Below are 20,947 nucleotides of genomic sequence, written 5' to 3' on the forward strand. Positions count from 1 at the left end.
TTTTCCGCTCATAATGGCTTTTAATTATGGAAGTCATCAAGAAAAGTCACCAGAGGGTTTGGGCCTCGTTGCTGGCTTCCTTTCACAGCTCTGAATAACTTCCCCACAGGAAGGGTGGACTCGTATCATGTGAGGTTCACAGCTGACAGCTCTTCCAGTAAAGCATCCAAAGTGTAGCCCACAAGGGTGAAGAGTAAAGGAAAAACCACCCTTTGATTTTATTTAAACTAAGAAGAATGTCAGTAACTCAGCCTCTCAGATCACAGCAGTCTCAGCAATGCTGGCTTAGCTCGGGGCAAAGTAAATCTGTTTCTAAAAGCTGAAGGAGACGGGGACAGAATTTCCTGTAACCTGCCTCAATCTGATGTTGATTTTATCTAATTTAACTTGGTGAAAATAAGATGCAGTGTTCGCTGTTTGCTCTGGACTGAAACTTTTACCCTCCATACGCCGTGCAAATGCTGCAGCAGTGTGAGAGGCAGGAAGTGAAACAGGCTGGTGAGGTTGTTTGTGTTTCCTCGCTCAGCGCCACTCCGAGCGTGAGGAGCGTATTAATGCTTCATCCAGAAGCTGAGCTTGGTCAGCAAATCGCAGCAGTGGCAGCAGCGTGAGTAAAAAATCCCTCCTGCAAAACCCACAGGTAGCTGGGAGCAGAGCATCACCCTGCTTTTCAGTCTGGCAGGCAGTTTTGGCTGCTTTAAAATCCAAAAGAATTGCAGGCTGCTGTGTTAGCAGGGCTATTCAAAGCCTTCCTCCCATTTCTTTCTGCAACTTTCATTATATTAAAATTTCCAACTGTAGCAGCTTTGTCCTACTAGCAGTTGTACAGCTTACAATAGGGAACAAAGTCCCCATAGAGCTTTATGCCTGATGTAAACAAGGCAAATGAGATACCATCCAAAAGTAATCCCTTTCTAATCAATGTGCTGCAAGCCAAAAAGCAATCAAATAATCCAGACAAGCAAATATTTTGCTCCAGAAGGATCAGAGTCAAGATATATCAATGCTCAGGTATTAACATTAAATCACCGTCACATTATCAAAATTAATAACCATAAGACTCATTTAAAATGCAGAGTACAGTACAGTATTTTTCCAGCCAGAGCAATGGGGCAAGATGCCAGAGGGAATATGGAGCTCTTATCATCTCGATGAAAAATGACCCAGAAACTCTGTTTAAAAATCTAGAGTTACCCAGGGAATGAGTATGGCCAGCTGCTCCTCACCCCAGTAAAATGAGCTCTGTTACAGCAGGGAACACTGAGATCAATTAGGAGGGGTTTAAAGTTAAATATAAGACAACAATACTGCAGTAACTGACAGTGATCAAAAGGGACAGCCTCCCTCCCAGCAGTGGCTAAGAGGCCCTGCAGCAGCTGATTGCTCTGTTTCATGAAGCCAGAGGAGAGAATGGCACTGCCAACATCTCCCATGGCTCCCAGTCTTGGTTCTGTTTATCACTGGAACAGTGGAGCTTTCTGCAGGGGGAGAGCCTGGCACAGGAGTTGTGGTGGATAGATGGATCTTTGCAGGTGGTGGCTGGAGACAGGCACTTACATGCCTGGTAGCTAAGGAAATACTGAGTATTATTACAGAGAAGAGATGGGTTTGGTATTTTTTTCTGGGATTAGAAACAGGAGATGGTAGGTAATAGCACTGGAAGCTTGGCAAATCTCTTTGACTCCCTCCAGCCTCCTTCCAGCTACCACTGCCAAGCTCAGTTTGTCCTGTGGTAACAGCTGATGGGCATCTTTTTGCTTTCACTCATTTTCTCCACCATTTGATGCCTCTCTAAGCACCAGCTCCCAGAGTCCATCTTTCTTTCCCCCACGGTTACTTTCAGTGGATGACCAGGAATGAAATTACTCCAATTCTTCCATCATCCCTCAGTATCTTGCCAAGATACGCAGTTACTGAGATGCCTTAGCTGCTACAAAAGAGTCCCAGTCTCCTGTCCAAGATCTGTCTTTATGTCTCAGTTGATTTTCTGGCTAATTCTCTAGATCTTTCTTCACCTAGTTGGATCTTCAGACTTAGTTATCCTCAGGCATAGCAAGAATGGTGACAATAAATTCTGAGGTGCCTACAAATAGCAATGAATGTGTGCATGCATGCAACTTGTCAAGTGAATTTTTACAATATGAACATATGTATAGCAGAGCCTGGGGGTTTTCTTTATATTTCTTTACACATACATGGTATGTTTGTAGCTGAAAATGTTTGATGTCAGCATTAAAAAGTGAAATTTATGCTCATAATTTTTGTTGTAATCTGCTAATAATTGGGTGGTGTTTTTGATTTTTTTCCAGGGAGTCTTTTCCAATGATTTTGGTGGCAAACAAAGTTGATCTAATGCACTTACGGAAAATTACAAGAGAACAGGGGAGAGAAATGGCAACAAAACATAACGTAAGTTTGCAGGATTATTTAGTTATTGAAAGTCCTATTACAGGTGTTCAGAACTTAAATCTGTGCTCATTAGGAGCTGAATTAAAGCTTACAATTAAACATTTATAAATACATTTTTGACTACTACAAAGTAGCAGCTATGCCGTCTCCTTTCAGTAGGGTCAGTTCATCACTGAAACCAGAACCTCTGCTGTGCACCAGGCTCTACCAGAGCTGTGGTAAGGCTTAGGTACAGCGTGTCTGAAGTGTTCAGCATGAGGGAAGAAAGTGTGCTCTCCTGGAGTGAAAAGGCAGAGTTAGGCATCAGGAGGTATATCCAGGTGCCTGAGCTTGTTAAAGATAATGAAGTTAACAGGGTTGTTAAGCCTATATAAATCTGGCCCACCATCTTAGCTCTGCATTATTCATGCTGTTAGCTTAGCCTGAGAAATTGGTCTTAGATGGGTGTAGATCACATGCTGCTCAGCTAATCACCTCTAAATGCCAGCAGCCCTGAATACCCAGAGGGAGACAACAACTCTCTTAGGAGGTGGAACTGAATGGAAAGGTTAAAGGCAAACAAGCCTGAACCTCTTTGCAGCTTGCTGTGCCTAAAGGACAAGCTGTGTGGTGGTTTCTGAGCAATCCACGATGGGAGGGCAGGTTCACTCCCCACCCCTCCCCTAGGAATCTGGTTTCTGTCAGAGCCAGGACACCTAAACTGCAGCACAGCATGTTGTATCCATCTGTATACACACGCCTTGGAAAAGGCCATGCATGAAAATACCTTATCAGAGGCAGTTTTATAAATCTGCCAGTGTGCTGGACAAGCACTCTAGGAGGCCCCATCTGGCTGTCAGACTTTGAAGGGGAAGATCATTTTACACTGAAGGGGAATTGTAGTCATGAAATATTCATGCAGTAGTCCCAATAAAATGTGGCAAGCAAGAATTTTTGGCAAGTGCTGGTCTTTCAACAACCTTCGGCTATTTTCATGTCTGTGAGCACAGCTCAGGGGGAGAGAACATCTGACGACATGAAGTCTGGGTTTATTCTCCCCCAAACCCAGAGCTCTGATAGCAGCTGTTTAGCCTGGTGCTTATTCCAGACCTTTTGTAAGAGCTCCCTGACCTTGCTGTGAGCGTGAGGGTGTTGATAGCGGTGTCATGGCAACATTTTATTTACCTGAATTTCCTTGGTATTAGCAGCCCATTTCTCCAGCCTTTAGGCTTTTCATTTTGAAACTGGTATTATCCCAACACGTAGGCTGTTACTGATCTTTTTCATGATACACTTCTCTCCTCCAGATTCCCTATATAGAAACGAGTGCCAAGGACCCACCTCTGAACGTGGACAAGGCCTTCCATGATCTCGTGAGGGTAATAAGGTAAGCTGCAAACTCCTCCCTTCCTTACTGCCAGGGATGTGCAGGAGTCATGGCCCAGAGAGTCAGGAGGCAGCTGCTGGGGAGCCAGGTTTTCTTGGGGGTGGGATATTTCTGGTGCTTATTAACTTTATTGTCCTATATCTGCTTAGGTATGTTACTAGCACTTAGTTACCTGTGCAGGATGTCAGTACCAGGCACAGTAAGAAATAGCTGTGGCCATAATGAAAATGTTTTATTCAGTGGACAAAAAGTGTATTATAATGATCAGCTCTAAAAGGCTGGCATTGGAAGCTCTGGACCAGTAATTTGGGTTTTCATAGTTTTGTCTTCTCAGGGTCTTGCCTTGCCAGAAGTTAAAATGGACTGGCAAAAAATTCTACAAAATTCTAATGTTGTAAGTGACTTCTAACATTTTCTGCTAACTAAATGGAAAAAATTAAGCCATTTTGTATGAGAAACTGCATGACCTAATGGCTAAGCCCCAGGTTTCCTCAGACTGCAGAGGTTTGTTCCCAGTTTTGGCATGAGCTGCCTTTGCTCCTTCTGGCATACACAGTCTCTGGGCGAAGCCCTGCTCCGCTGCCAGCAGGGAGGGACTGCCTTCCCAAACCCCGGCTCCCCTGCAGGAAAAGAGCTGCACACACATCCCAGCATCTCAGCTGATAACCTCAGTTCTCTCTGAGATTTGTTTTTCTGGCACTAGTTGTCTGCCAGATTTTCTGGGCCCTCATTTTTCATGTTTTGGGAGGGGGCTGAGCTGGAATCATGCTCCTCCCTGCCGTGCAGTCGAAGTGCCTCGCCCGGCAATTAAACCACAAGGCATTTATTCACAGCATATCTGTACTTGTGAATATCCTAGCACAGCCTCAAGCCAGCCTCCATCAAAAGCAGATGGTACTGCCCACTCTTCCCACATGTCTCAAAAGCAGAGGGCAGAAAGTCTTTGGAGAGCTGAGTTGGAAGTGTCCCAGGCTCTTTCCCAACTGTTCTGTAACTCAGTATTAGCTGGCTAGATACTACTTTTGTGCTGCAACAAGCTCTTACCACCATCCATTCTGCTCTGCAGGGAAGGAAAACAGACAAAATAAGATGGAAAGGCTTTGTTTGCTTTCTCTACATAACACAATTCCAGGCAGGCTGAAAGGAGGCGTGTATTGTAATGAGGCATTACTAATTTCAAGCCGTGAAAATGCACTCCATAAGCCCAAAGATAAGTGGTACACCTCAGTTTCCTGACTAGCTACTGTGAAAGTCCTTGCCAGCCAGGTGAAACCCTCTGTGATGTCAAAGGCACCAAAACTCTTCGCAAGAGCTGGAATTCAGGTTAAGTCAGAGAGCAGGGAGATGCTGTGTGATCTGGCTGGTCATTGGCCACAAAGCAGCTTTGCTTGGTTTTTGGATGTTACAAACTGTCCAAAGGCAAGGGTAGTATCACCCACAAGTACTGTCTTTCTAGCTTTCAAGTGAGCTTTTCCAAATAAAATGTGAATTTCAGCTCCCTGGTGACTGTCATTGATGGAGTGCTTTGCAAATGAAGGGCTTCCTCAGAGCCCTTGTGAGCTCTCAGGGTGAGGATGCTCCTTCAGGGTTTGGGCTCCTTGCACTTGGCTGACTCCCAGTGTATTTAGCTTCATGCAAGAAACTGTTGTCTGGAGGTAATCCAGAAAGGAGTGGGGTGATTGAGTCCACCTGATAGGTGTTTTAAATTTCCTGATGCCCCTTTTATGCTGCAGCAGTGCACACACAGGAGCTGTCACAGCAGAAGCCTTGAGTAGGCCCAGGGTATGATTTCTGCATCTCTAAAACAGATCCAGAAGAGTGTGTGAACAGCTTGTGGTTACTTAGTCTTTATCCAGATCTGAAGTATTTTCTGAATGTCATCCTTCCAGTTTTGAGCTTTAAGGTATGGTTTTCATGCCTCCAGCCTTCATATTCACGGATAAAAAGTCTAACTAGTCAAAGCTGAGTTTTTCAGATGGTTGCAAGAATTTGGAAGCTGAGGCTGTAAGAGAAACATCAGCTAAAGCCATAGTGACTTATGCCCCAGTGATGTCTCATCCTGGTCTGGATTACTTGGTATGGACACTTGGTTTAATGCCTGGCAAATTACATGACAAACAGGCTGCTTTTGAACTGTTCAGACTCTCAGGTTTGAATCTACAGAAGCTGCCGGTGTTTGTATGCTTTATCTTGCCCTAAAATCTACATCTGCAGGCTGCCTGTCAGTGGTAGAGCTACAGACCCTTCTGCTGGGTTTGCACTGCTGGGCTGGCAGAGTGGCTGCTGCAGTTGGGTGCAGCTGCAAACAGGCATTTGGGCAATGCCTCATCTTACTGGACAGGGAGAAACCTTGAACAGAATGCTTTAGAGGCTGCTCACAGCTCCATGGCACAGTGCAGGAAGGCTCTCGGCTGTGTGTTCCTGGTGGCTCTGACTTCACACAGCTAGGGACATCTTTCTGGGGTCAGCTCATTCTGTGCTCAGGTGCTCTTCACAACTTCAGAGGAAGCCAGAGCCCCATTGGCAGCAAACTCTGGTTTTGGTTTATTATTTTTTATCCCCCCTCAATCACCAAGTCTGCATCAGTGCAGCTGGCTAAGGGCAATGCCAGCTGAAAGGCAGAAGAGCATATTTCTCTGTGCTCTCTGTATCTCTCTCATCCTCTTCCCTGCTCTGTCAGCAGCAGTGTAATGGATGATGTTGCATAGCTCAGAGCATCCTTGTTTCCCAGAGCAGCCCCGGTGGCAGGGGAGGAGGCAGCAGTTCACCCCAGAGGCATAATGCCCTGGCAGGACATAGATCCCTGCCATTAGCCTTAATGGCTTCTTTCCTCCTTCCTGAAGAGTGCAGGCAGTTCTCAGCTGTGTGGCATGAAAAGCCATGCAGTGCTGGAAGGGTATATGGAGATACGTATATGCCAAGATGCTGCTCTGCAGGCTGCCCAGGGCTCTGGATCCAACCCAGCCTTATGTCTCACCTGCCTGCTTTCTTCTCTGTTTCCCAAAACAGGCAACAGATCCCAGAGAAAAGCCAGAAGAAGAAGAAAAAGACCAAATGGCGAGGGGACAGAGCCACGGGCTCCCATAAACTCCAGTGCGTGATTTTGTGACGGGACACCCTGGGAGTGCCTTGGCTGCCTCCCTCCTCCCCTCTTGACCCACCGCCGGCCCAGGCGAGGAGCCGCAGCTGGATGCTGATGCCCACATGGCCCCGTGGCCCCTCGGGCTCCCCACGGCAGCTCAGACTTGGAGGAGGCGGCTCAGAGGGTCCGGACCCCCCCGGAGAGGGGCTGCACATCAGGGCCAGCGTGGGAGCTGTGCCAGTGGGAGGCGGAAGGGATCGGCAGGACCTCAACTCTCAAACATCCCCAGCACCTTCCAGGGGCCTCCATGATGTTTATTAAAAAAAAACCAAACAAGGCAGAAGTTAAAAAAAAAGTGTTGGTTTTATCTGCAAACATTTCTCTTTGTGACCCATTTCTGAACAGCCTTGAATAGCCCCCCTGTTTGGTACAGTTGTCTGTGTATGTGTGGGGGAAGGGAAAGGGTTTTTCTTTCTCTTGATTTTTTTTTTTGTCCTCTTCTTCCTTTGTGTTGTTTGCTCAGCAAGTGTTGGGTTGCAAAGAAACAACGGCCAGGCTTAGATTTTTTGCACTGAACTCTCTCTTGGGCGGCAGTGCCAAAACACAACTTTATATGAAAGTGCATAGATTTGGAGGAAGAAAATTAGTTCCAGCTGCTCTGGGTGCTCCAGACATTGTGTCAGACTCTGGAGGGTCGCCAGCTCACAGACCATAAGCTCCAGCTTAGGAAAGGAGGTTTGGGCTTGGATTATTTTTTTTTTTTTTCCTTACCCTTTGTCAAGAAGTTTTGTTTCTGTTTTGTAACTTCGGACATGTCAAACTTTAAGACATTTTGTTAACCTGGAAGTATTTAAATTAAAGTAATTTACAGATGGAAGGGTATGTCATTTTTGGGGGAGGGGGGTGGAGGGGAAGGGAGAAAGGAAGTAAAATCTGAACTGAATTTGTTATTTGGGTGTTGAATTTCTCCCTCATAAATGCATGTAAAGTGGTGCAATTTAAATCACTCTCTATTATTCCTTAACCTTTCCCTGCAAAGCCACTCGTGGGTAGATTAATTGTTTTGCTTTTCCCAGGCTCATCTCACACATGCAGGAAAAAAAATCTGTTTATGGACTTTGGCTCAATGTTTCTTCTCCCTCCTTCGCCAAGTTGGTGACTTGAAAGGAAGAGGTGTTTTTAAAATGATTCAAGTGGGATGTGTCTCTTCATAAGCTGACTGTATCTAAAATGTCTCCCTGAAAACAGCAAGGACTAAATATGCCTTATGAAAAGACAAGACAAAAAACCTGCAAGCATTCAAACTGATGGCGGTAGCACCAGAAATATGGCTGTGCATATCCTGGAGGGGCCACGTGTTCTTTCACACCTTTTCTGGCAGTAAGAACTGCAGTAGCAAATTTGTCTTTAATGGAATGTCATCTGCTGGATTGAATCCATTGGCTCCATTCACATGGTCACCAAACCTGTTTAAAAGTAGCAACTTGCTTTTCATCAGCTTGAATCCTATTCAAATATGCTTTGTGGGCAAGACTTAAAATATTGGCAGAGTATGAATGCCTGAGATTTATGTGTCTGTGCACAGAAAATCCTGGTATTGGATATTGAAGATCCATCCAAGATGATGGATCATCACAAACTTAGTTGTCCATACTTGTCTATTTGCCACTACATTTCATTTCTTGACCCTTTGCCAGGCCTCTTTTTAGAAGCGAGTTGGCTGCTGATTATTTTTCAGGTGAATGAGGCTAATGGAAACATGTTAATTTGTCCAGTCTTCATCATAGCCAGAGGCTGGCAAAAGTCTGTGACTGGCTCTGCAAGCTGCTTAGGGTAATGCTGGCTCTGCTGCCTCTGTCTCCTGTGGTGTGGGAACAGATGCTGGGAATGGATTAAGCAGGGGGATATTGGAAAGAAGTGTCTCTCATGGACTCTTTGGTTGGATGTGGGATGCACACTTCAGTGAAGTAGCAACATGCTGTGTCAGCTGAGATGTGGCTCCCAACCATCTCAGCATTTCTCCCAGTGCTGGCTGAACAGAGCTGCAGCAGCTGAAGCCATCTATTTCAAATTCTGGTCCTTGAGACTTGCCTCTGCCTTCTGGAGGAAGATCTCCCTGTAGGCATTTCATTTGCTCTGTTTTGAAAACCTCTAGGGAATCAGAAATTGTGTGATCTTTGCAACCACCCTCTTTGACCATCACCCTTGTAACCACTTCCCTACCAGAATCCCTGTCTAGCCTGACTACTGGCTTAATAGTTTTAATTATACACTCCTAATGCTAGGGGATCCCACACACAAGAAGATGATGGCATTTTCAGGGAGCTCTTTTAATACCCCCTAGAGCCCTTCCACTTAAAAATAACTAGATTTCTGCTGAAACACCACATCATTATTTTTATCTAAACCCTTGGGAATGCTTGCCTGAAAACAGCGTGTCTCTTGAGTCACATCTGCTGCGTACTCAGCACCGCATGTGAGAAATTATCTGCTTTTTCTAAAGCTTCTTAATTGTTCCTTCAGTTCCTTTAGCAACTAGCAGCTATTGCAGCATAATGGAGGGGAGGAGGAGGGGAAAGGAGCAGATTAACAACAATATGGAATAGTGGCCAATGGGTATGGCTGTTGTCTTCTATGTTCATCAGCTTGTTTGTAGCAAGGAATGTTTTCCAGCAAGGATTGCATCTTTGACAACCCTAGGGTGCTGAAATAGCGAGATATGCAAAGCCTTCTGCCACCTAACCCACCCATATTCAGGGCCGTTGGGAAATGGAAAGCACCTTCCCTGCCCCTCACAGCACCTACAGACCTGGGCAGGGAGACTCCAGTTGGTGACACACTGCAGAGAGCAACTACTGTGCTGTGGGTGGCTTTTTCTATGGAACATCCAGTAGATAGGGACATTTTTGTTGTGGTCAGGGGCAGTCTGGAGAAGGACCCTGTAAGAGCACATATGGGGCTCATTTCCAAAGAGTGGATGGTGCAAGTGACTAACATCATCTTCAGCCCCTGGGTAAATCATCATTGCCTTGTCTCAGAGCAGTCTGGTTCCTCTTCTGTTAAACAGGAACTGGCAAGGTAGAGTTGGCCATAGAGCTGACCTTGCTTTCAATACACCGTTTCAAACAAAATAAAAAGAGGAGTAAATCATTACAGATTTACTGGTATTTAATAGCCAAATAACCTCCTTTTTCTATTTTAGAGACTGAATAATATTTGTAGAACAACAAACAACAATTACTAAGCCACCTAAGTTTTGGCTTTGCAAAGGTGTCATCACCTCCCTGATCTGGATCCCATAGCAGCTGTATGCTGCCTTCAGGTAAATCATGTTGCTGTTTCCTCTCTCTGGTCCTACCTATAAGGCAGCCACTGGCTTTGTTTTCTTACCAACTTCTGAGGTACGTGACATTTGCTGTACAAGCCAAATCACCTGTTTGTCAACCTCATGTCTCTCAAAGAGGGGGAGGAAGGAGGAAAAGGAGCAGTACCTGGTTGAAATAAATACACATTTCTTTGGGATGAGCAGGGTTTAATTGTCCCTCTCTGCCTGCTAACTCTAAATAGCACAAAAGCCTGATAGCAGCAAAACCAAACAACACCACCCCACATCTGAGGAGGCCTGTACATTGTGGCCACCTACAAACCTACTTTCTTGGCTGCCTCAGCCAAGACTAGTGCTGTCACTGGCAAAGCTGCTCTTTAATAGCATGGGTACATTTAAATAAACCATGTTCAGATAATGGCGCTCAGCAGCAAAACACAAGATGGTGAACAAGAGAAGCAAGGGGCTGAAATTGCTTGGTTTGAATCAGATGTTTCAGTTTAACAAGAGGCCATTGCAGTATGTTGCTCAGTTCCTTAATCTGCAATAATTAATTGTGGCTGGCTCTTTTAACCTACAGCTGTTCTAGAATTTGCAAATTAGGACAGGCTGAGGGGTTTAGACATACATGGTGTGTCTCGTCTGGAGAGGAAATGAGCATTTTTGGGCACAGAGAGGACAGCATTGTAATGCTGGTTCAGGGTTTTTTTTTAGCTTGTTACCATTCTCAGGCCAAAATGGATTGCCCAGAGCCTTATTCAGCTCCAGTGATTTCAAGGGATGGTCCCTAAATTCTGCTGAAGTGCTTGGGAAGGAGATGATCCCCCTCAAAGCTCTGCTAAGAGCAGAATATATGAGGAATACAGAAGATAGTTTAAGAGATTCAACTTATGGTCTATTTAAGATGTCAGAGTTCAGATATTTATTAATGAGGAAGAGAGAGGGCTTGAGAGAAGTTTGGCATTAGGGAAATAGCCAAGGCCCTGTGACAACTGCCACATCAACCTGTATACCTTGGAATGGACAGAAGAGCTCTGTGTCTCAAAATTGCTTTCTGTTGGCTGGGTTCACTGGTCAACCTATTCAATCTGCTGTAGGCTGGGAAGGAAGGAGGAGCTTGAGTGCATTTATTAAGGACTGCACTCACAGCAAACATGACAGTGAAAAGGAGAGGAAGGATGCTGGGGCACGGGAAGGGTTGCTGTTCTTGGTCACTGCTCCCTGTGCTGGGAGATCTTCAGTGGTCACACAAGCTAAACTGAGTGTCTTTCATTTATGTATTTAATGCCATCTGAAGATGCCTGGGGGTACCCTGGGCACTTACCTGTGAGTTTCAGCCGTTACACGAGACCTATGGGAAATCTGGGCCCTTTTGGAGCAGCACCCATCAGTCAAGGACTCTTGAAAGGAGCAGCTGAAATGGCTCCAGGTGTGTACCTTGGGGCTGCCAGTAGGTGCTTTGAGAACCCTTTTCTATTTCACAGCAGCGCTCTGAGAAAAGTGAGTGGATATTTCAAGTGTCTGGGGATACCCTAGTTCTTCTCCTGCAAAGTGATGTTACCTGTGTTTTAGCGACTCACTGATGCAACTAGACAAAGTCTGAAGTAGAAGTAACTAATTTTGTGAAATGTATTAATTGAATTTTGCATCCTAGGATCTCATGAGCATCAGTTGCACAATTAGGCTGTAAATAATTCAACGTTTGGCTATCAAGGATTCCATCAATATTATGCAGGCCTTTTGCTTCCTTTTCTCTTGTGTGCAAAGGAAATAAATATTTCATAGATGATCTCATAGATGGTTTCTGGGATGACACAGGACTTGCTTGCTGCAGAAGAGAGCTGGGAAAGAAACGACTGCATGTGCTGGATCCCATGATGGGGAGGCACAAGGAGTCACGGCACAGAGGAGGGCTCTGGTCTGAAGGGGTTTCCTACCACTGTGGCCAATCACTGCTAATTCTCTCCAGCTCCAAGAAGTCACTCAAGGGTGGCCAGCAGGTCAGGCAGGTCAAAACTTCCCAAGGCAGGAGAAACATGCAGGCACTGTGTCAGTGCTGTGCCAAAGGGAAGGGCCAGGGAAGGAAGGCTCACACCCGGCAGGTGAGACATGTCAGGTGGGTGAGTGCAGCGGTTACTGCTAATGACAGGAGGGGGATGTTCAGCAGTGCTGAGTGCAGAGTAGTGACAGCCAACATCCCCTAATCCTGGCAGTTCTGGACAGCTCTTTTAATTATTTTGAATTTAGGGATCCCTTTGCCATATCCTGGGGGACCAGCAACATCATGCCAAGCCAAACACAGCAGTCTGTGACTTACCACAAGCATCACTACTCCTCTGGTTTCCATCCCTTCTCCCAGGTCTCTCTGGTGCAGACCAGGACATGTGCAACATTGTCTGAGAGCCCAGACTGGGCATGTGGTCAGATCCAGGAGCCAAAGAGAGGGACTCAGGCAATATCCTGGATTTGGTCAATAAGAGAGCAGGAGGCAAAGGAAGGAGCTTTGTGAATCAGGACCTTGTTCTATAAAGCCAAATCCTCTGCAAATCTGGGCAAGAGACATTATACAGCTCGTGATTAAGACAATCTCTGCTGAGAAGTCAGCCCAGCTGAACAAGTCACGAGCTGCTCCTTGGGCTGCCACACACAGAGGTGGTTATCATGTGGCTTCTGTGACAGCAGCTCCTCTCACTACAGTAGTCAAGCCCAACCAGCCCAGACCCAGACAGATTCTGGGCATGCCTCTTTGCAACTCAATTGCCCATGTCCCCATAAAGCAGGGAGTTCTTTTCTACAAGCTGCATAATAAGAGCTTCAAACAACAGTCCCTGGGATGGAGCCGACAGAAAGCAGGAAATTTGAAGTTAAGGCTGATGCTTCTAGCTTTGCTCACACAGTTGTTGAGGTTGAACAAAGCACAATGATGTGAGCTGGGGACAGGGTGCTACTCACCCTCCCCTGGGAGCTTCCTGCCTTGCCTTGTCTCATCCCAGTCGCCAAACTTTCATAAGAGCTTGGGCTGGTTTCTGGCATTGAATCTCCCACAGAGCTGGTCACGAAGTTTCATTCCCATGGGTTTTCTTTACTTGGCTTGGTGAAGTCTCTTTGTCTCCCCCAGCACCCTTTGGGCAGCAGGGTTAGTGTGGTGATGGGGTGTCTGGGCAGCCTTTGGCAGAAGGTGCTTTGTCACGAAGAGGAGGTTCAGCAGGGGATGGGGAAAGCAAAGCAGTCACACCATCAACATAAAACACTTAAAGGCAAAGGTGGCCCTCTGCTAGGTTTTTGTTGGTTTTACTTTAGCACATAAAAATTGTTCTGGGAAAATTCATGTGACACCTGCTACCATAAAAGAATAGAGAACTAGAACTAATGAAAGAAGTAGAGGACTAATGATTTTTCACTTCAGGATCTTAAAGCATTCAAGAAACAATTCAACCTCTTGCAGTCAGGACACTTAGAAGTGGCAGATCCTGTTCCATAGGCTGAAGAAACGAGCACAGACATCTGAAATGTAGACAAAGAACCAGAGCTGGTGAGATGCCCGAACATCAAATGCTTCTGGGACTTGTGACCAGTTTGCTTTAAGCTGTGAAACTATAATTAACATAGACTTAGCTGAAGATAAATATTAAATGCAAAAAGAAGAGGTCTAAGGGCAGCTATCTCGAGAGCTTCAGCTCCTGATAAAATCTGTAAATACCTACTAGATATAGGCTGCTTCCATAAGGGGCATTTTCTCAGTATTTTCAATTGATTTTTCCCCCTAAGCAATCTATCTCCTTCTTAATTTAGGATTCATCTTATCACATTATAGAGATGTGATAGAGAAGTTGCTGGTTTGTGTTTCCATGGATCAGAGGCTAGTGCTTAATTTTAAAATTACAGGTCCTTTGGCAATTTTGTCCTAAGACAATAACAAAGAAATGGCACTGTCTAATGCCAGTGACTGTTCCTCCCAGCATCCAGAGGGCCACCAGACCCAGCCATGTAAATAATGGTACTGATGCCAGTGTGGAAAAAACTGCCTCTGCTTCTTGAGACAGGAGTTGGCACCAGCTTGACCAATGCTCCAGACTACTGCCTATTTTCTTATGTTTTATGCCAAACTGCAGACTTAGTCAAGTCTACCAACAGTCTAAGTTGGATTTCCTCTTACTGTAACCAGTATGGGACTTGTAGCACTGAAAAATCACTGGAAAGTCAGTCTAGCCATAGCACAACATTTTGTTACTGCCCAGGTGTCTATTGTCTGCAACAGCTTTTTACCACAGGCCCTGTAAAGTGGGGCAGAGCTGCTGCTGCTCCCTGGAGAGTGGTAAATGCCTTGATTTGATTGTGTGGGCCTGGGCTTGTGTCTTCTCCATGCCTCTATCATCAGCAGGGTCTTAGCATCTCTTTGGGGCAATTTACCTATTTACAAGAAATGAATTATCTGCATCGACCAGCTGAGGCAGGAACAATTTGTCTGTGTTTTCAGGTGGTACCAGAATTAGGTGGTTTATACATAGATTAAACCCCAGGAGAGCATCTGTGATGAGAGATGACCTTACCTGCCATGTGGACTGGCCTTGTCCCAGCCCGGTCTCTGTCAGTCACCTGCCACTTGTAAAAATGTCCAGCAGCAAGCACACACACACAGGGGGTGGGTGGCATCTGGCATGAGCAGGGAAGTCAATACAGCCCAGGATGCCTTCATGTGTGTTCAGTGCAGGTGCTGGCAGCAGGACTGCTGGGAATGCACTGGGGTTTACAGTAAGGGTACATACACTGTGCTTTTCCACATCAGTCCTGCCCCGCTCTCTTGCCTATTGGTGCAGAAAATAACCCAAAGAGCAACTAAACAGCAGACAAAGCTTCTCTAACGTCTCAGTCTTTGTGTCACTTCGCAGTGAGGGCTGGGAGTAAAACTGTCCCAGAAACAATGGTTAAAAAAATGCTGAAGGGGGAGAGTGTAAAAGGGAACTACAATGTGCATTTGCGCTGGTGGCGGATGTTTTTTATTACTGTTATTGGCTATTCAAACACTCACCCAAAAAAAGAAAAGGAGAAGTGGAGACAGCAGCCTCAAATCAAACAGATTTCAAACAGTTCACAAACTTTTTCTAAATATATTAATCTTCCAAAGACTCCTTAGCCTATTAGTTAGATTTAAATAATCATGACCTAGTACTTACTAAATAACTACAATCTTTTGAGAGTTCACATTTATAGTCCAGATCACTACAAAACAAAGGGCAGAAAGAAATCCCATTTGAATGTGAATATTTAATACAGCATTTGGAAAGCTGCTGCACTGACACTAATTTGAGCAGATAATCAAATAAGTATTAAAACAAACAATTATGCAGATATATAATTAGAACAGGAAAAGGTTCTAAGTTAAGCCAATAGAAAATGGTTTATAAAGACCATTTGATCACGGCCTTTCAAACAGAACTGGAACAAAACACCAAGGCTGCTACTTTATATCTGGGATTATAGATTAGTGGAAGTACCAGTAGTACCTGGTATGTAAATACAGCATTGATGCTGTGTCTCTTCCTCAGGGACTCACTTCAGAGTGGGTGAATGTTAACTGGAGCTTTTCTGTTATGTCAAAAAGGCTTTGGGTCAGGGTCCATCACCTTCTGATGAGGGAATCCCAGAATTCCTTTATTTGGCAGCTTGCAGGAGAAGCAGAAGTAAAACATATTGCAAAAGCCAAGCTCCAACAGGAGCTCTGTTCAATTATGTCTTAACATTAAACTGTAGCTAATGTGCTTTTACCAGATGTCCCGATGAAATATTATTACAAGCTGGTGCATTGCATTAATTAAAGTGAAATTTCATAATGAATTCTTTTTTCAAGGCAGCAGGGATGAATTGATGACCTACATAACCTCCCTCCTCTCTAAAATAGCTTTCCAAACTAATGAAATGAATCCCCCTGGTTGTGGCAGGGGAGCGGAGCAAGCTGTGCTTTGCATCCCAGCTACACACTGCGACAGGAAAAAATCTGGGCACTCTCCACAGAGATTATGGCTTGCCTTTCATTGTGTCCAGCAACAAGAGGGAACTTTCAGACGCAGGAGGACTCTCCATTAAGGCACCTTGCATAACGGGAGGCTTTTGAAAGCTCCATTAAAATTCTTGGACAGTGCCCTCACAGAGAAGCTGGGGGATAAGCTGGCTGGCCCTCTACCTTATAAACTGGCACAAATGCACAGACAGTTAAATGCACATTTGTTCAAGTTTAAGAGGCTTAGGGTATGTCATTAAAATATAATCCACAACGGACAACAAACATGCTCACAGCTGGCAGGCTCAGACCCGTCTCTGCGGCGAGCGTGTCAGGAGAGAAGCGCGAGGATCAGCATCACACAGCCTGTGTGTGTGGGGAGCTGATGGGAGGAGGGAGCCCTCTGTTCCCAGGCATATGTTTTTAAAAGAGAAAATATGCCTGTGAATTCTGATTATGCCTGTGTTAGTACGTTTTGATCCACAGTGGTTTGAGATTAAAAGCGATTTATGGTATTGCTAAGTCTCAGCAGTCTACATTTCACTAAGCCATTGCAGTGCAATCAAAACAGTGCCTGTACCAGTGCTGGATGGTGCCAGCAAGTCCTAATTGCCTGAAAGATAATGGTGTCATTAAAGTCTCTTACCCCTGTGAGCCTTGTACTCCTCGACAGAAAAGATGCTTTTATTGTTGGTTTCAAAGGGGCCCTCAGTCACTGCTAAAGCACATTGTCCATTGAGAGGTACTCTGTTCTGTGGCTGCTTTATTTCTCAGCTTCTCCCTTCATAAGCAGTGGGCAGGCAAGAGCAATGGAGAGAAAAAGCAGAAAAAATATTGACTTTTCAAAAAGCAAGACAAAATATAAATCAGATGTGATTCAGTTAGATATCATAAGGGAAATAAGTGTCTGAGACCTTGCACTGGTTTAGGCTTCTAGCAACACAAATGAAGAATACTTCTGTATAAGGAGACACACTCCACAAAAAATGCCAACTTGACCAATAATTTTCAAGTCGGTAATCATTTTGACAGAAAAGCTGTGACCAGCTTCTTTATTCATACAAAAGGCATGTGGCCCTGCAATTATACCTTAACTCATAGCCATTCTTCTTTCTGGACAATTTCAATTAAGAAATGACCTCTCAGTAAAACATTCAATTCTGCTACAAGATTTATTGCAGTCTTCATCTGGTAATATCTTCCTGAAAAGCAGAAAGACATTTATGCAGGTAAATTCATCACTTGTCTATTTATGGGTGTGAATTTTCTTAAACAGAAGGGGGTTTTACTATCATTATTTGCCCATACTCTGAATCTTGCTATTTCTTGTGCTTTGAGAATCACCTTTCTGTTTGCTTTGCAGTGCCTGCTCACTCAAGGAGCCTCTCTTCACTGGGTCAGCAATACCAGATCACATCCATATGATAGTGACAGGCAGAGGTAGCCTATAACAAGAGTTTTCTGCATTTGTGCCATCCAAAGCTGAACAGAGATTCAATCTCTAAGACCACAGCAATGTCAGGACAAGTAGTATCTACTGAGTACAGTAAGAAGCTTGGTCTGCAGAGGGGCTGTAGTCCACCTGACCTGCTACCCTCACAGAACCTTTACAGCTAAATATACACTCAGTTACAAATCAGAGACTTAGGGTAGGCCATTACATTATCCAGAGTGCTCACCAATGCATGCATTACCAAAAAAAATGCTTGGTATTGCTGGTGCAGGGTACTTTCAAGCAGAGAACAGCCTCCACAAATCAGCACTCAGATAATTTTCCTTCTTCTTATCTGCCTTTCTCTTAACTGTTGCTTTTACTCCTCCAGCTGCTACCTTTCCATCTTCTATCCATGTTATACATCATGGTGGGTATAAGAGCCTTTCTTCATTGCATCACATTTCTGGAGTAGTTTGGAATAATCTGTTGTAGTTTTTGCCACTGATTCTCCATTTGTTTAAGACTTACCAGCATTTAGTATTTTTCCTTTGCTGAAGCCTTTTGAATGTAGTATCTAAACTGCAGTACTGCTGCTCAGGACTGTGCCTGTAAGGTGGCACCAGAGCAGGGGCTTTTTCTGAAGGCAAGAGGGGTCTCAGTCAGCTGGATGAGTTAGAGGGGCCTTTCACATGGAGGGCAGGCAGTAATTACACGGAAGAACTTAACACTTCTTGCCTGAAATATAAGTGGCAGAGGGAGATTGTTTAAATCCTAAAATCAAAGTTTGGAGACCCCCCCTGTTCATATGATGCAGCAGCCTGGAAAGGGCCAAAGCGGTCATTGATGACCACACCAGAAAGCCCAGCAGCAGCATGGGCAGCCTCTCAAACCCCTTTGTGCACACAAGGCCCTGCCAGGGACTTGCTTTGATTCCCAAACCCTGCAAAATGTGAACTCAGATCTTAATCTAGTGTATTGAAAATAGACAGAGTTTTATTTGTTTTTGCAAAGAACAAGAGCACAAATGGCAGTAAACCCATGAGCCTTTTGGCTTACTCCCATTTCAGACACAAAAAAGAAACTCCTGCCTAACAGCCACAAGCTATCTGGGAAAAGTCAGCTCTTCCTATGTTTCCCTAACTATATTTACTCTGCCATGTGCTGTCATACTCCAATCCTCCTTGAATGTCACTTGAAGAAAAAAATCTGTAGTGAATTATAATGACAATACATTGAAGATGGCTTACAGCAGAGAATGGCACTTTGTAGCAGCCGGCTGTGACAAATCTGAGTTGGGAGAGAACATTGTGTGTGTCCCAGAGATTATAGCTTTTAAAATAAAAACCTTATTCTTGTTCCCCGGGGCTTTTTAATGAATTGCCACATGCAACAATGCCTTAAACGAAGCATTGGTGATTATCCATCTGACTGTGGCTCAGCGATTACAAAATAAAACAGGCAGCACCCTAAAAACTCTAAACCTACTTGAAGAGCTCTACTGATGCTAAGGATAGTCCCATGTTAAAGGCAAAGAAGTAGAAGTCACCAGAGCAAAAACCTTTAGAGAGGTGGGACATGTTACTATAGTTAACATTTCTCAGCAGGATGAAACTCCCATCTCTGAGCCACGGAACAGTTGCACTATACACAGACTGAGTGTAATAAGTGCCAGTCAGATCCCAGGATGATTCAGACACCTCACTATATGAAAACCATGTTTTACACTTCTGGCAAGAGCTAGAACAGGGCCAGGAGCAGCAGTCTTCCTGGTGTGACCCAGAGGGAAGTGGTTCTTGTTGGACAACAGGGGTGCAGCCCAGTGAGGGTTACAGGTCTTACATCTACGGACAAAGGATATTTTTTCCCATCCAGATACCTCCTTAAAGATATAAACATTATGGCTTTTCCCTCTTTGACAGACATGCTGGTCACAGCATTTAACTCTGCATTTAACTTAACTCATTTAACCTTGGCTTAGGTGTGCAAGGGAAGAGTCCAAACTACCATGGCTCCCTCTGCAGTTGCTGGGTGAGATGGGCTCCTCTCCCATGTAGCATAGGCTCTGCTGCAGATCATGCCACAGGAAAGGCTAACACTCTCCAAGGAATCCAGGATTATGGACTGTGGTCTCCAGGGGCTCTGGAGACCACAGTCCATAATCAGACACCTAATTTTAGTGCCTCAGCTTGGGCTGTGCAAATACACAGCAACAAGTACTAGTGGAGACCTCCAGCTCCCTTGTCTGTCTTTAACCACTTTTCCAATGTCTGTGCACTGGCCCTCTGGGGATCTCCCAGTCCTGTACAGTCCTAACCAGTCCTTTGTGTCCTGAAGTATGTTTTAAAGCATCCCAAACTAGATTGCTCTGAATAACCTCTGCACATGTAGAAGGCAGCTGATGCCTCCCAAAGCGTGGGGATTGCTGTGCATGGAACACAGTGTCCCTCTGCATTTCCCAGGATTTCTGGATGCCCAGCAGCTCGCCTGGCAGATATCCAGACATCCACTAGCTCATTGCCTGTGCCACTGTGGAGCTGGCAGGTCCACACACTTCCTCGACGTTTGCCCTGCATTCATTTTCTGTTGCTCCTGGGCTTGGCAGCTTCCAGGGTAAATCTGGGTCAACATCTTTCCATAGGATTTCTGTTCCCTTCCTGCCATGGATGGCAGAAGGAGATGTGCCAGGACAGTACTGAAGAGCCATTGACTGATAAGGAAGGACAGGCAGGGAATGAGGGTTTTTTGGTTTAACTATATCGAAGCCATGCACAAACACCCAGGCCCACAGGCATTGCAAGAAGACGTCAGTAAAAATCAGAGGCTGATGTACGAAAATCTCTTCTTGTCTCCAAAAATTGCACAGATTCATTTGAATCAAGTGGGAAATTTAGAGTTTGCTTTTTCACTGCAATTAATAGCTATTCAGGTGTTCAGAATTTTAAGCCTTTATTACTAACATATGTAACAAAATAAGTCTTAAACCTTAGACCAGTTCAGCGCTGAATGTTGGGAAACCCACAGGAAAAAACAGTCTCAGCCCTATTTCAGTAAAGGTGCAGGAGGATCAGTATGAGTAAAAGCTCTTGTTAGCTCTCTCACGCTTTGCTCTTAGTAATTGGTTGATATTTTAGGGATGGAATAATCTGTGGAAGTTGCTTTCTGTAGCATGTGCTGCTAACCCTCTTTTTTTTTTTTTTTCTGTCAGAAAATCCTTTTGAAATTAGACCCAACTCCTGGAATCGACCCAGACATTGCTTTTCAAGCCAGAAGCATATGTATAAGCATCATCAATCATGCCACTGACTCTTATCGCTACTCTATATTCACTTTCT

At 44.8% G+C, this 20,947-nt stretch overlaps 2 protein-coding genes across 13 annotated transcripts in view; one reads left to right on the forward strand and one right to left on the reverse strand.

Moving 5' to 3' along the window:
* The window catches only part of MRAS (muscle RAS oncogene homolog), a 38,958-nt gene extending 31,224 nt beyond the window's left edge, over positions 1 to 7,734 (forward strand). For all 10 annotated transcript variants that reach the window (XM_086897645.1, XM_086897649.1, XM_086897651.1 and 7 more), the window contains 3 exons: positions 2,310 to 2,409; positions 3,696 to 3,775; positions 6,785 to 7,734. In XM_086897645.1, coding sequence (XP_086753771.1) covers positions 2,310 to 2,409; positions 3,696 to 3,775; positions 6,785 to 6,884 — 280 coding nt within the window. In that variant the 3' untranslated portion in view covers positions 6,885 to 7,734. The remainder of the gene's footprint in view (positions 1 to 2,309; positions 2,410 to 3,695; positions 3,776 to 6,784) is intronic.
* Positions 7,735 to 15,156: 7,422 nt separating this feature from the next.
* Positions 15,157 to 20,947, reverse strand: part of LOC111932219 (uncharacterized) — a 33,214-nt gene continuing 27,423 nt past the window's right edge. For 2 of the 3 annotated variants that reach the window (XR_015289228.1, XR_015289226.1), the window contains exons 3-4: positions 18,144 to 18,350; positions 15,157 to 17,382 (exon numbers count right to left, since the gene is read on the reverse strand). The gene's annotated coding sequence lies outside the window, so the exon portion shown is untranslated. Of the gene's footprint in view, positions 18,351 to 20,947 lie in introns of all 3 variants that reach the window. The other variant, XM_086897655.1, reaches the window with a different exon arrangement.

The sequence above is a fragment of the Cyanistes caeruleus genome, chromosome 7, assembly GCF_971803275.1.
Source record: "Cyanistes caeruleus chromosome 7, bCyaCae1.hap1.1, whole genome shotgun sequence".
Lineage (NCBI taxonomy): Eukaryota > Metazoa > Chordata > Aves > Passeriformes > Paridae > Cyanistes > Cyanistes caeruleus.